This window comes from Anser cygnoides, chromosome 1 (assembly GCF_040182565.1).
Source record: "Anser cygnoides isolate HZ-2024a breed goose chromosome 1, Taihu_goose_T2T_genome, whole genome shotgun sequence".
NCBI lineage: Eukaryota > Metazoa > Chordata > Aves > Anseriformes > Anatidae > Anser > Anser cygnoides.
In genome coordinates, this window is record NC_089873.1 from 134992642 (window position 1) to 135004915 (window position 12274).

General features: G+C 34.7%; 1 protein-coding gene across 3 annotated transcripts; it reads right to left on the reverse strand.

Annotated features, from left to right (window-relative positions):
* Positions 1-11919, reverse strand: LOC106040505 (uncharacterized). 3 transcript variants are annotated; one of them, XM_013188414.3, is made up of 5 exons: positions 10422-11915; positions 10218-10342; positions 7290-7637; positions 5909-6009; positions 1-2945 (listed from the first exon to the last, which is right to left on the reverse strand). In XM_013188414.3, the coding sequence occupies exons 2-5, from the start codon at positions 10267-10269 to the stop codon at positions 2772-2774; spliced, it is 675 nt and encodes a 224-aa protein (XP_013043868.1). In that variant the 5' UTR covers positions 10270-10342; positions 10422-11915; the 3' UTR covers positions 1-2771. The 3 variants fall into 3 exon arrangements, with proteins under 3 accessions (XP_013043868.1, XP_047912162.1, XP_066838527.1); XM_048056205.2 differs by having other exon boundaries at positions 10218-11915; XM_066982426.1 differs by lacking the exon at positions 1-2945 and having other exon boundaries at positions 4414-6009; positions 10218-11919.
* Between the last annotated feature and the right edge of the window lie 355 nt (positions 11920-12274).

A 12274-nucleotide genomic window follows, 5' to 3' on the forward strand; every position in this document is an offset into this window, starting at 1 on the left:
GACAGCCTGCTCCACCAGGGGCCTCTCCACAGCCCGCAGGGGAACTGCTGCTGCGTGCCTGGAGCATCTTCTGCCCTCCTGCTGCACTGACCTTGGGGGCTGCCGGACTGGTTCTCACTCCTCACTCTCCCAGCTGCTGTTGCACAGCAGGTTTTTTCCCTTTCTTCAATCTGCTCTCCCAGAGGCCCACCCAGCATCGCTCCCTGGCTCAGCTCTGGCCAGCAGCAGGTCCCTTCTGGAGCCTGCTGGAGCTGGCTCTGGTCTGACGTGGGGCAGCTGCTGGGCTCTGCTCACAGTGGCCACACCTGCAGGCCCCCCACCAAAACCTGGCCACATAAACCGGATACACATATAAATATTAACATTCCTTACACTACAACATTGACTTTTTAAAGCATAAATTGGAAAAAGTAATATTTCATATGTCTAATATTAAGTGCTTGCACTATAAACTCATTTTGAATTCAGTCCTGATGTGTCATTCTGTTCTAAGCTGCCATAAAATTTCCACGACCTTGCTGACTTCAACATAATTTTTTTTTTTTTTTACTATTGCTATTGGTGTTAGATGGTGGCACATATTACCTATTATTTGTTTTTATTTCCTCTGAACTTTCAAAGTACTTAACCTTTCTCACTGAAAGTTAGACATAAACTTCTTCAGAAACATTACGTAGAAAATACCTTGGCTGTTTCTGAGAAGCGTGTGAAAAAGTGCCAAAATTGTGTTGACCTTCATTTGAAGGGCCATTGATCCAGAGTGGAGTCAGTGTTATGAAGTGGAAAGAAAACAGCCTCATTCAAGTATATGAGTTATCTGAATGAGATGCCTTTTAAATCTGCGCTCTAGTTATGTCTGCTAGAGTAGGTATGAATTCTTGTTATTTTTGCCAAAATGCCAGAGTTGGAAGATTTCACTGAATGCATTGACCTCTTTGTGCTTCTTGTACTTGAAGGTGACTTTGGTTCACTGACTCCTGCCTTCAGTTCTCTTCACAGAAATGAATCTTCCTTTCCGATGGACTTAACACCTTGCACTGTAAAGGATGAATTGACATTCTCTCTCTCTAAAGCTACATGTTGAAATGTATAAACATGCCCTGTATTTAACCCAATTTAAAATTTTAACTTTAAAATGAAGTGTTAGACATGTATTATATACAACAAGGCTTTTATTTTTAAAGATGCTTAAAATATGAAATTTGAGGTGCTTCTGAAGAGCTAATTTCTCTGGAAAATAGACACACATATTTACATCCACAATTAGAGTTTGGGTTCCTGATTCTGGAAACTTATATATCTATGCCTGTTTGGGTAGAGGAGTGGGGAAGACTGTTATTTAGTTCCTGCTGTCTAGCATGGTTTAGTGGCAGACTTTAGTACTAGTTTAAAGGTTGGACTATGCTCAAGCATAGTCTGCCTGTCCCTCTGTAAGTCATGTTTAACTTTCTCTAAGTGTATCAAACAGCTTCACCAAAAGGAGTCAAATAGTGAGATGAATTTCTTAAATGAAAATGATTTTAATTGGTATCTTTGGTGATTGAATAGGGAAATATTTTAGAAAAAGACACCGGTGATGAAGTTTAAGCTGAACTTTATTAGCAATGTATATCCACTTCTTAAAATACAGTTTTGAGTATCAACTGTGACTTATTGGTCTCCCTCCTCCTCCCCCCCCCCCCAAGTAAAAAAGAGTTTACTCACTTTTTATAATTACTGCATAATTAATGTGTAAGGCTGTAATCTCTGACATTTTATTCTATGAATTTTTTCTTTTCACATAGTGTAGTTTCAGTGGTAAGCAAATTGGAAACACAATATTCAGCTTGCAATATTTGAGGGAAAAAAAATCTATTTTCAACAATTTATGTAGTTTGTCAAAATATTAACTTAAAGTCAACACATACATAAGTATTCCATGGCACTACTTGCTCAAGTGCCTAATTACTACACAAATTACGATAAGCTTTTTCTATGCAACTTAATTCTATTGTTATTTACATGAATTCCAAAGTATTCTAATTCAAACAAGTTTAAAAGACACTTATTTATGCAAATAGCTTATCTTATAATTTTAGGTATTGCACATGGGCAGCAAAGACAAGCCCTACAACAGAAGCGATTATATTTTTCTTCAGAAATTAAAACTTTCAAAAACACATTATTTTCATTCTGTTGGGAGATGCATGTACCCAAAGCACGTTATCTGAGTAGCATAGGTGGCTACAAAACTAAGTGTGGAAGACTTTGCAGGGATTTATAAACATGGGGGTTGTATAGGGAGTTAGAAATAAGATCAAAAAGAGCATGTGAGAAATTTCTCTATGATAAACTCTTTAAATTCATCACAATCTATCACTACCGTGGACAGATACTATATTACAGAATTTGGCATTGCTATTGTAAAGCAAAGAAACTGTCTTAAGCCAAGGAAAAGCAAAATTCCAACTGTGTCTTTTTGTTTGAAATGGAAAAAAAAATTCAGTATGTGTGGTCAGACTTGTTGGCATTAAAAAGAAGTTTGAATATCTTTAACTTTTACAGTATTTTGATGCTAGCTGTGTACAATAAAGCTCATTGTATCTGTAGCTGTATAGACCGTTATTTCATTAGTTTGAAATAAATACATGAACAAATGAAAAGAGTCTTGAACAAGGAAGATTCCAAGCTAATGAAGTGTCTTGTGTGTATATTTCTTCCATATTTCGAAGTAGTATATATCACAGATACTTACATCTTTACAGTTACAACTGTATGGTTTATTTTTCATATCATTTTCCTTTCAATGTGACTAAAGTTCTTACTAGTGACATATCTTCATATTCTTGGTTAAACCCATTATTAACTGCTCTGGATGGCTTGTCATAAGTCCATTCACTTTTCAGGGTAGCGCTGCTATCTCTATTTCTTGACTCATTCTTGCACTTTTTACAGCACTGGTAAATCTGTTTCAATATTCCACAAAACATATTGTTAGGCAATAAAAAAGTGTTTCCATCAGATACTCATCTTTTTAGAGATCATATTCCTCGCTTTACTGGGATAGCAACCCAGTATTTATTGTGAGTTGTTTGTAAAGTTATAATACTTTTCACAGCACAAGTAAACATGGAAATACTAATGTTAAATACAACTTCATGAACTGACATACTATTCAGTATTATTCGTAATAAATTTCAGTGGTATGTTAGCTAAGACCCTAATACCTAAGTAACTAACATGTTGGTATTTCATAGCCTGTATAGTTTTAACTAAGTGGTATATGGTCAACTGTAGACAATTATGATACAGTAAAACAATTATGGTATGTTTTAGTTTAAAATAAGAGCAAGAACTAATATTAAACATTATTAAATTGATTGATTAGCTTTTTATATGCTGAATTCTAAGACTTTACAGTTAGCAGAATAAGGGTAATTCATAAAAGTAGGTAGAAAGTGTGTCCAACTGTATACCAGTGATTTCATTTAATACTTCTCCAATTCCCAATACTATCTCTTAAGGTGCATACATGCTGCTACTTTATAAAAATAGAGCATAGGTTAGGGGGAGAGAGATTATTATTGTTTAATAATTTATTTATTCTTTATTCTTATGTAATTTAAATCAGTGGTTTTTTTGGTTTTTTTTTTTTTTTTTGGAGAGTGGATGAGATGGGTATCTTTTGGGGAAAATAAACAACTAACAGCTGTAATGGTTTCTCCATAAAGTATACACAATTGTCATGCAAGTTTCACTGCAAAAGTGCATTGCGATGCCCTATTGTAGACTTTGAAGCACAGAAAAAGTTTGACAGAGGTAAGGGAACAGCTAAGAGAATTTTAGGCTAAGAAAAGGTGAGTCATACCTCTTCCTGAGATAGCAGCTCCTTCCAGAAGCTACCTGAAGGGTTCAGCCAACCATGACATACCAGATTTAACCAGTGGCCTAGAAGGGCTGAAGGGCCTTTGAGTGATTCAGTCCCTCTTTCATTATTGCACGCTCTGATTTTGACATGATACACATTTTCATGATGTTAAACATTTGTCATTTAGTGAAAAAAAAAAAAAAGACCCATAAGAAGTTCTAAACTCTCTGACTTTGTAAATCTCAGTGTCTTTCTCTTTAGCTGGTGCAGTGGGTTGACCCTGGCCAGCAGCCAAGCAACCACAGAGCTGCTTGCTCACAACCCAGTCCCCAGCAGAAGAGGGGAGAGGACAGGAAGAACAAAAGTGAAAAATCTCCAGGGTCAAGATAAAGACAGTTTAATAGGTGAAGGAAAGAGAAAAAAAAAAAAAAAAAGCGAAGCAAAGGAAATCAGGAAATCACTCACCAGCTCCCTCCAGCAGACCAATGCCAAGCCATTCTCTGAGCAATGGTTACCTTGGTAGTGCAAAGTGCTATTGTATCTCAGCGAGTTTTTTTGTTTGTTTGTTTCTTTTTTGTTGTTGTTGTTTATCACTTCTCTCTCTGGCTTGAGTTGACTCTGTCTAACCACACATCCTTTGTCTCCAACTGCCTGAACTGTGTGAACATTTCTGGTTTTGATGTGGCTTTGAGGTAACAGAACTTAACAACTGGGTTTCTAAAGAAAATAAAACCCAAACCTTATTTGACCCAGAAGGGCAACCAGATACCGTAAATATCTTTGTAGGTCTTGTAACTTATGTCACTGGTGTCAAGTCTTTTCATAATGAAATTCTCTACTGTGGAGTAGCATCAGTAGAGAGAGCTGTTGCCGTAATGCTAGGTTCACTAATGCTTAAATAGCCCTTTTAAATTTCACAAGCTGAGAAAGCCTGCTAAGTTTGTTGTCTGTTCCCTCCTAGTCCAATTTAAACTGCATTTGTTAACTTCTAAGGGACTGTACAATATAGTTTTTTGAGAGGGGAGATTGTTGGTGAAGCACAAGGAACTTTTTATGTCTCATAAATGATAATCTTTGAACTACATTTGCAAGTAAGGAGCTTGTAAATATAACTAGAGCACATTGTAGCACTGTCCCTGCCTTCAAAGATTGTGTAATGCTCATTTGCATCAAGTTATGACATAGCTCAGATTTCTTCAGCTCAGATTTATTTCCTTATGCAAAGTTTCCTTCACATAAAAGATATTTCCAAATATGATCAAAATAAAACTATTAGTTGAAAGCTGCCTTTTAGTTTTTTGTTCCGTAAAAAGTGATTGATTAAAATGATTATAAGTAGGGGAACAGAGCCACGATTAGGGAAGACAGAAGGATTTGTAGAATATATAGGAAGCATAAGAAATCACTCTCATCTTACACAGTTTTGTATCAAAAAAAAAAGTATTTTCTCCTTCTCTTGAAAATATTTTCAAGTTTTCAAGTTGTCAGTGTGCTTCACTGCTGGCCAGGAAAATGTCAGGCAGGGACCCATATCAGCTGGGGGGTCAGGGTGGACATAAAACCCTGGTATGACTGGTTGACTGACTGAAACATGAGTAAAACGAAAGATGAGCAGACATCCATGTATGCCCAGTGGAGCTCATTAGGAGCTGGAGCCCAGGAATGTGGAGGAAGCAGGATGTGTTTTAAAATGCTGATTGTGTGGTTTTTTATTATTATTATTTATTTTGTTTTGTTTTCTAATTCTGTTTCCTTTCCAGGTAAAAGTAATAACTCTAGATGAACCACCAGCATAGACAATAGCTTCCCAGTTGTCAGCAAGCTTAGAAAACAGATTTAATTTCTCTGTGCATCTCCACTGCCACAGCTTTCTGTTTCTTTTATGGTCATGCTCTCAAAACATCCAAAGGCAGGGAGTTCTACCTCTAGCTCTTTAGTTAACAGAAAACAGACTGAGTTTTCACTTTGCTGCAGCTGCACAATCTATTTATCATTTCTTTCCATCAAAAGATGCCACCCTTCTTTAGGTCTGTAGTATTTATTTTTGAAGTTATTACTTACACCAAAAGCCATGATAACTGTGGTGACAAAGATGGTGTATCCAAGAAGGAACCACCACCACCCGGTCGTTTCTGATCTTGTACAGTCTTTACATTTGAAATCTGAAATGAAGAGAACAAAAAATAAGTACCTGGAAAAAAAAAAGTTGCTTTTCTGATAAAATTTCAATTGAAGGATTAGTGAGGATTAGTCAGCACAGTTGTCTTCATTTTTATCACATTTTCTTTCACTCTTTTTTTTTCAGGCTAAAAGGTTAAGCCTCTCATTTGAGAACTGTTGTCTTCTTTGTTATTCAGATGAAATTTTTGAAACTGTTCTTAACAATTTATAAAATGAAAAGTAAACAAAATTCTCAGTGGGCTCAAAGTGGGATATACAAAAACATCTTTGTTATACAGCACACACTTATGCAATGATAAAAAAGCCTGCGGTGGTTTTTGTTGGTGTTTTTTTTTTTTTTTTTTGCTTGCTTGTTAGCTTTTTAAACTAAACCAAACATGATTATGGTGTGTAAGTCAAAAGAATTTCATCGACAACTGTTTTTCTTTAGGAACTTAAAAGCACTGCATTGGACAATTGTTATACATAAAGTGAAATCTAGAAACAGTGAAATTCTTTGCAGTACTTAGCATACGGCTAGTTAGATTTGCCTGGAAAGTCTACATGCACAAAACTTGGCTCCGCTACAATAGTGTACCTTAGTCACTGAGTTCACAGTCCCCATCAGGATTACAGAAATTATTTAGATAATTTGAGGACTGGGGAAGAGTTATAAGGTGATGCAAATGCTTTTATAATTACACAGAAAGAAACTCCCACTCCTACGTATCCCTACTTTCACAAACCTTCTTTCTAAAAATACCCACGGTACTTAATTTACTATTCATTTTTCAGTGACTGGAAGGGGAAGCACGAACTGCATATTTCGAAAAAGACAGTTGGCATACAAGGACTGAGGGAAATGGTGAAAAATGGTACAAAATATTTTCATGGATTTCTGTTTTTTGTATGAAGCTAAGTAAAGATCCATCAAATGTGTGTGCAGAATAATAAGAAAAATATTTTAAATGTGTAATGTATATATTAATGTGGAATATCAATTAAAATAATAAAATAATATGCAAAATATCAAAAATTTATAGAATATATTAAATGTTGATTCAGTGTTCTGTTGCAGATGCAAAGAAAAGTCCCTGTCCCTGAGAAGTCTGGCTGTATAAACTGTTCATACCTTCTCTCCCCTACTCATGATTGTAGACTGTTTTTCCCCAACCTTCGTCTGGTAGCAGTGAGTGGTGGGAGAGAAGACAGTAAAACTTATGGAAGACTTAATTCTCCTTGGATATATCAAGTCGGTTTCTGTGTATTAGACAGTTCTTACCTTGTACTGTCAGCTTGGTGCCATTTCCACATTTGCCCTGGGTTTTCTGGGTTAGCGTCACATCACAGAAATAAAAGTTGCTGGCATTTTGGTCAACATTGCTCAGTTTTAAGATGGAGTATCCCCTGAACACATCCTTTGTAATGTGTGTATGTGGTCTGTCGGTGCCTGAGCTTGACCGAAGACTCTGCTGGTTGTTGCAGCTGGGGCCCTTCCTCCAGTACACAACTGGCTCCTCATTCTCGTCATTGGGGTATTCAAAGACACACAGCATCCAGGTTGTGGAGTTAATGAGCACACTGGCATCTTCAGGGTATTGCACAACTGAGAGCTCTGGCCTACTGCTAGCTGTAATTATCAATTAATTAATAATCACCTTTATTAAAAGCAATGTTAATGCTCTGTTAATATTATCCTATTAGTCCAATACATCATTATTTAAATATTGACATGCAATTTGTTTTGTGCAGGAATCCTGGAAAACAAGGAAACACAATATATCTAAATGGAGTAAAAAAAAAAAAAAAAAAAGTAACAAAAACTTTAGCAAAAATGAAATTCTATTCTTGTTTTAAATATAAGGATTATTTAAGTTTACTCACTTTCTGATATTTTCTTTCCAATGTCAAAATCTTTTTTCTATGTCAATACGAGTCTTCAATTTCTATATTTTATCATATTTTGTATTAAAAATAATATTTTTGATAATTCCTAACATCACATTCCAGGGCCCTTTTTTAAAAATATATTTTTTATTTTTTTATTTTATTTTTAATTCTTCAAGTCTATATGCAGTAAAGATTTATACAGATACTGTGTGCATGTAAATTATCTATAGAGTTAATGCAGAAGGATGGTGAGACCATAGATGGATAATATGGGATAATTTTTTTGCATATATGCAGGCAAGAATGAGATAAAGGACTGGGAATATGTCTGAAATAAATCTGTTGCTGTGCCTTGAACTAAAATAATAATAATAATAAAACTGTTAATTAAAATAAGATTGCAATGAACAAGAGAATACACCACAAGAGACCAATCTTTCATTAAAGGTAAAGAATTCCAGAATGTTAATACTTAGTCAATACCAAACTGGCAAGTAAGTCTTTACTAGTTTGGAAATAAGTGAAGAGGCTTTTCCAAGACGCGTAGTTGTAGAATCATACAATAATTAGGGTACCTCTAAAACCCATCTTGTTCCAGCCCCTCTGCCATGGGCAGGGATGCCACCCACTAGACTAGGTTGCCCAAAGTCCCATCCAACTGGCCTTAAAGAACTCCAGGGATGGGGCATCCAAAGCTTCTCTCAGCAATCTGTTCTGGTGTTCTGCCACCCTTATTGTGAAAAATTTCTTCCTTACGCTCACTTTAAATGTAACTTCTTTAAATCCACCTTCTTTAAATCTACCTTTACCAGGCCCTGGTTAAAAGCCTTTCTCCACCTTTCTTATAAACCCCCTTTATATCTTGAAACTCTGCAGTAAATTCTTCCCAGAGCCTTCCCTTCTTCAGGCTGAACAACCCCAATGTTCTCAGCCTTTCTTCATAGGAGAGGTGTTCCAGCTCTCTGATAACCCTCATGGCCCTCCTCTGGACCCATAATGATGAACTGTGAGAATTTTTTTTTCTGAATAACAGAAAAATCCCTACTTGACACCCATCTCAGATCAGCTGGCAGTGACATCTCACTATTTCTAGCACCTTATATGACTAAATTTTATCTGCATTTGCGTCTCATCCCAAGTGTTTTGAGATTGTAACTAATAAATCACACGAGATTAATCTGCTTTCAAGTCAGTAATTTAAACTTTATATAACCACACTGAAACTCCAACACTTAACCTTACTCTCCCTTTTTAGTCAATAAACTGAAATAATAATTTAAAGGCAAGATTGATTTAATGCCACAATAAAGGTTTAAACAGATTGAATGATTTATTTATTTACTTACTTTACTATAAGAACATCTATTTCTCATGTAGAGTAATAAATTCATGAAAGAGACATTCAGAATTCTGTGAATCTTTGCCGTCTGAGGAACTGCAACTAGACTTTAACCATTAACAATCCTGTATTTATTGAATTGCTTTGAAATGAAACATTTGTCTTACATAAGTGTTACATATGCATTTTTATACTAAGTATAAAAAATTGGAAAGTCATTACTAAGCACAAACAACACATGCTTTTAAAAATATTAGAACAAATTAATATGATGCTTCAAAATAGTTGGTTACCTCTAATTTTTTATGTAATTCTTTTTAGACTTCTTGTCATCTGAGCACACGTACTAAGAAATGTATGCTCAGAAATGACTGTTCTGTACTTGAAAGAGGTTTGATTTGCTGAAATATAACATGGAACAGATTTTTAAATGGATATAATCCAGAGGAGTGAAGGAAGTTTCTAGACTGTATCCTTCATTTACTTGAAAAATAACTATCATCTTAAAAAAAATAAATCAATACAGCACATTGATAGCAATATTTCAAAACCCATGTAAAACCAGTTTCAGTATACTCAATGAAGGAAAACAACTTAGTGTAAAGAAAAAGATGTGTCATATCTGAAATATCTTTTGCATTTTCATCATACTATACAATTAAAAAAAAAACAGTTCCAAATGCAATTTATATTTCTTACCTTTTAAATTTGTTAGTGTAAGTGAATAGTTTTAAAAGTACTCCAAGACCCACTTATACTAAAATCCTGAAATAAAGTTATTGACCTAAATATTAAAATATCAGTACAGATTTCTAATATGCAAAAGTGAACCTGCTCTTGTTTCTTTTTGTTATTATGTGTCAGTCAGATTTATTTATTTTTTGACACTTTCATCCTTGATTAAAAATTAGCACTGATTTTCTCAAAAGTTAGATTTTTAAGAATTTTGAGGTTAAAAAACAAAACAAAAAAACTACTTACCTGCAAAGTGAACGAAGTAAGACATTGTAATTAATACACCAATCAGCATCATTTTCTTGGAATTGCCAATGAAAAGTTTTAAAAGGTCAACTGAGACTGCTAAAACCACAGCTATCAGCAACTAGCTGAAAAATAAATTAAAGTTCTCCTAAAAACATGTTTTTAACCTTGTTTCTAAGGGGAGGTTCCTGTGGTTTTACTCACTGTAACAATTTGCCTATCTGCCTTCACACATCCCGGACATTGCAGCAGATTGACTTCTAATATTGTAGTTTCAAGTTGAACTCTGCCGTGACTGTTTTTACATTCTGAGTATTTTCTTCAGACAACTAGGAGGAGGATTGGTTTTCTGTGGTGAATTTACTCAAAGCTGACAAAAACAGAAATAAATCATTGGTAGCAACAGTGACAATATAATACAACAAACATGTCAACAGACACCTCTCTCTGATGTTCTTGCTGAAAGACCTGTTTAAGCCTTTAGTACCAGAAGGACGAAGGCGACTTTGCTCTATCTAGCTTTGGTCCAATTAGACAAATAAAACATACCACAAGAATGTTTCAGAAATAAATAAAAAATAAAAACAAACATAATTTCTTTTTTTTTCGGAAGTGATACTGAATGTCTAGTTATCATCATGCAATCCACCATACATGAACATTAGCTGCCAAGAACCATTATGTGGCAAAGAAAGCAATGTAGTTACCACCCTAACACATACCTATGGAATTCACAGAAGCCCATTAGATCAGCTAACCTCCTTGTAGCTCCTTGTATAAACTATTAAATTTCATCCTGCACAGTTACCCCCGGGTTTTACTAAAGCTTGATTTTATCACACTGAACTGCCCACGGATTTGAATGTCTGCGTTTGACTAGAGATAACTTCTATGGAAATATCTAGTTTTGATTTGAAGACATTGAGATGCATCTACAAACTCAATTGCTTGTTGCTGAAATGACTAATGATTCTCACAGTGAAAGGCCGTGTCTTCACCTTACATTTAATGAGTACTTTATTATCTCCATTTTTTGCCACCCGCTCCCCCCTCCCACCCTTTTAAAGATGTTATATGGGATAACATCCTGATATTTGTTTTCAAATCAAAAAAAAAGCGTTCAAGGCTCCTGATATAAGACATTTTCTCCAGTCCTTGAATAAGATATATATGATTGTATATAGACACCTTAAAACCATTTTTCTATAGAGCTAAAATCAAATTTCTACTCTTCTGCTCCTCTGTCTTGTTTACAGATACGAGGATACTCCTCCGCAGGGTCCTGCTGGGAGGTCACTATCAGTTGTTTGTCTACTTGAAATGTTGAATGCCTTTGCAGAATCACTGCCTTCTAAGACAGTACAATTATATTCCATTTTCAATAAATAGCACTAAGACTAGAACCAAAACCTCTAACTTTCCAGTAGGCATAATATATTTTGTCTCCTCAACAACAACTTTTAGAAATGTTTGCTAAGCTGATCTTAAAACACTAATTGTATACTCTAATCATTTTATTATTTTCACCTATTTCTTAAAGAACTCCATCCCCCTAATCCACATTCATTCAAATGTATGTCTCAGGAAAATAAATAAATAAATAAATAAAAATTGTAGACTATTTAAACTTACATTTGTGGACACATTATTTACTGTTGTTATCAATGGATTAACTAAAATTAAAATAGAGCAAAAATTGTGTTCTAGAGACACCAAATAGCTAACTAATCATACAAAGGAAATAATATCAACAAGAAGATAAAAAATAACTCTTATTCCCTAAAAAAAAAAGCATAGAAAAATAATTTTAAAGAATTTTTAAAGAGAATATATTATTAAACCTATGCCAACCTTTACCTCATTTTTTATCAGCAGATTAACATATGTATTTAATTACCAATATTAAGTAAAATTGGTAATTAAATAGTAGGTGTAAAAAGAACAGCTAAATTGGATATTATTCTTATAAATCATATCTGATATTATTCGGGTTAAAGAGAGAAATAAAAGAAATGTAAAATTCTTTGAATTTCCTGCTTCTAGGAGGTAACTCCCCA

Bases quoted from the DNA above. Each gene is read 5' to 3' on its own strand.
- LOC106040505 (XM_013188414.3), bottom strand. From the start codon at position 10,269: ATGATGCTGATTGGTGTATTAATTACAATGTCTTACTTCGTTCACTTT. The intron at 7,638-10,217 runs GTAAGTAGTTTT...TGATAATTACAG, and splicing joins TTACTTCGTTCACTTTGCAG to CTAGCAGTAGGCCAGAGCTC. The intron at 2,946-5,908 runs GTAAGTAATAAC...ATATTGAAACAG, and splicing joins CAGTTATCATGGCTTTTGGT to ATTTACCAGTGCTGTAAAAA.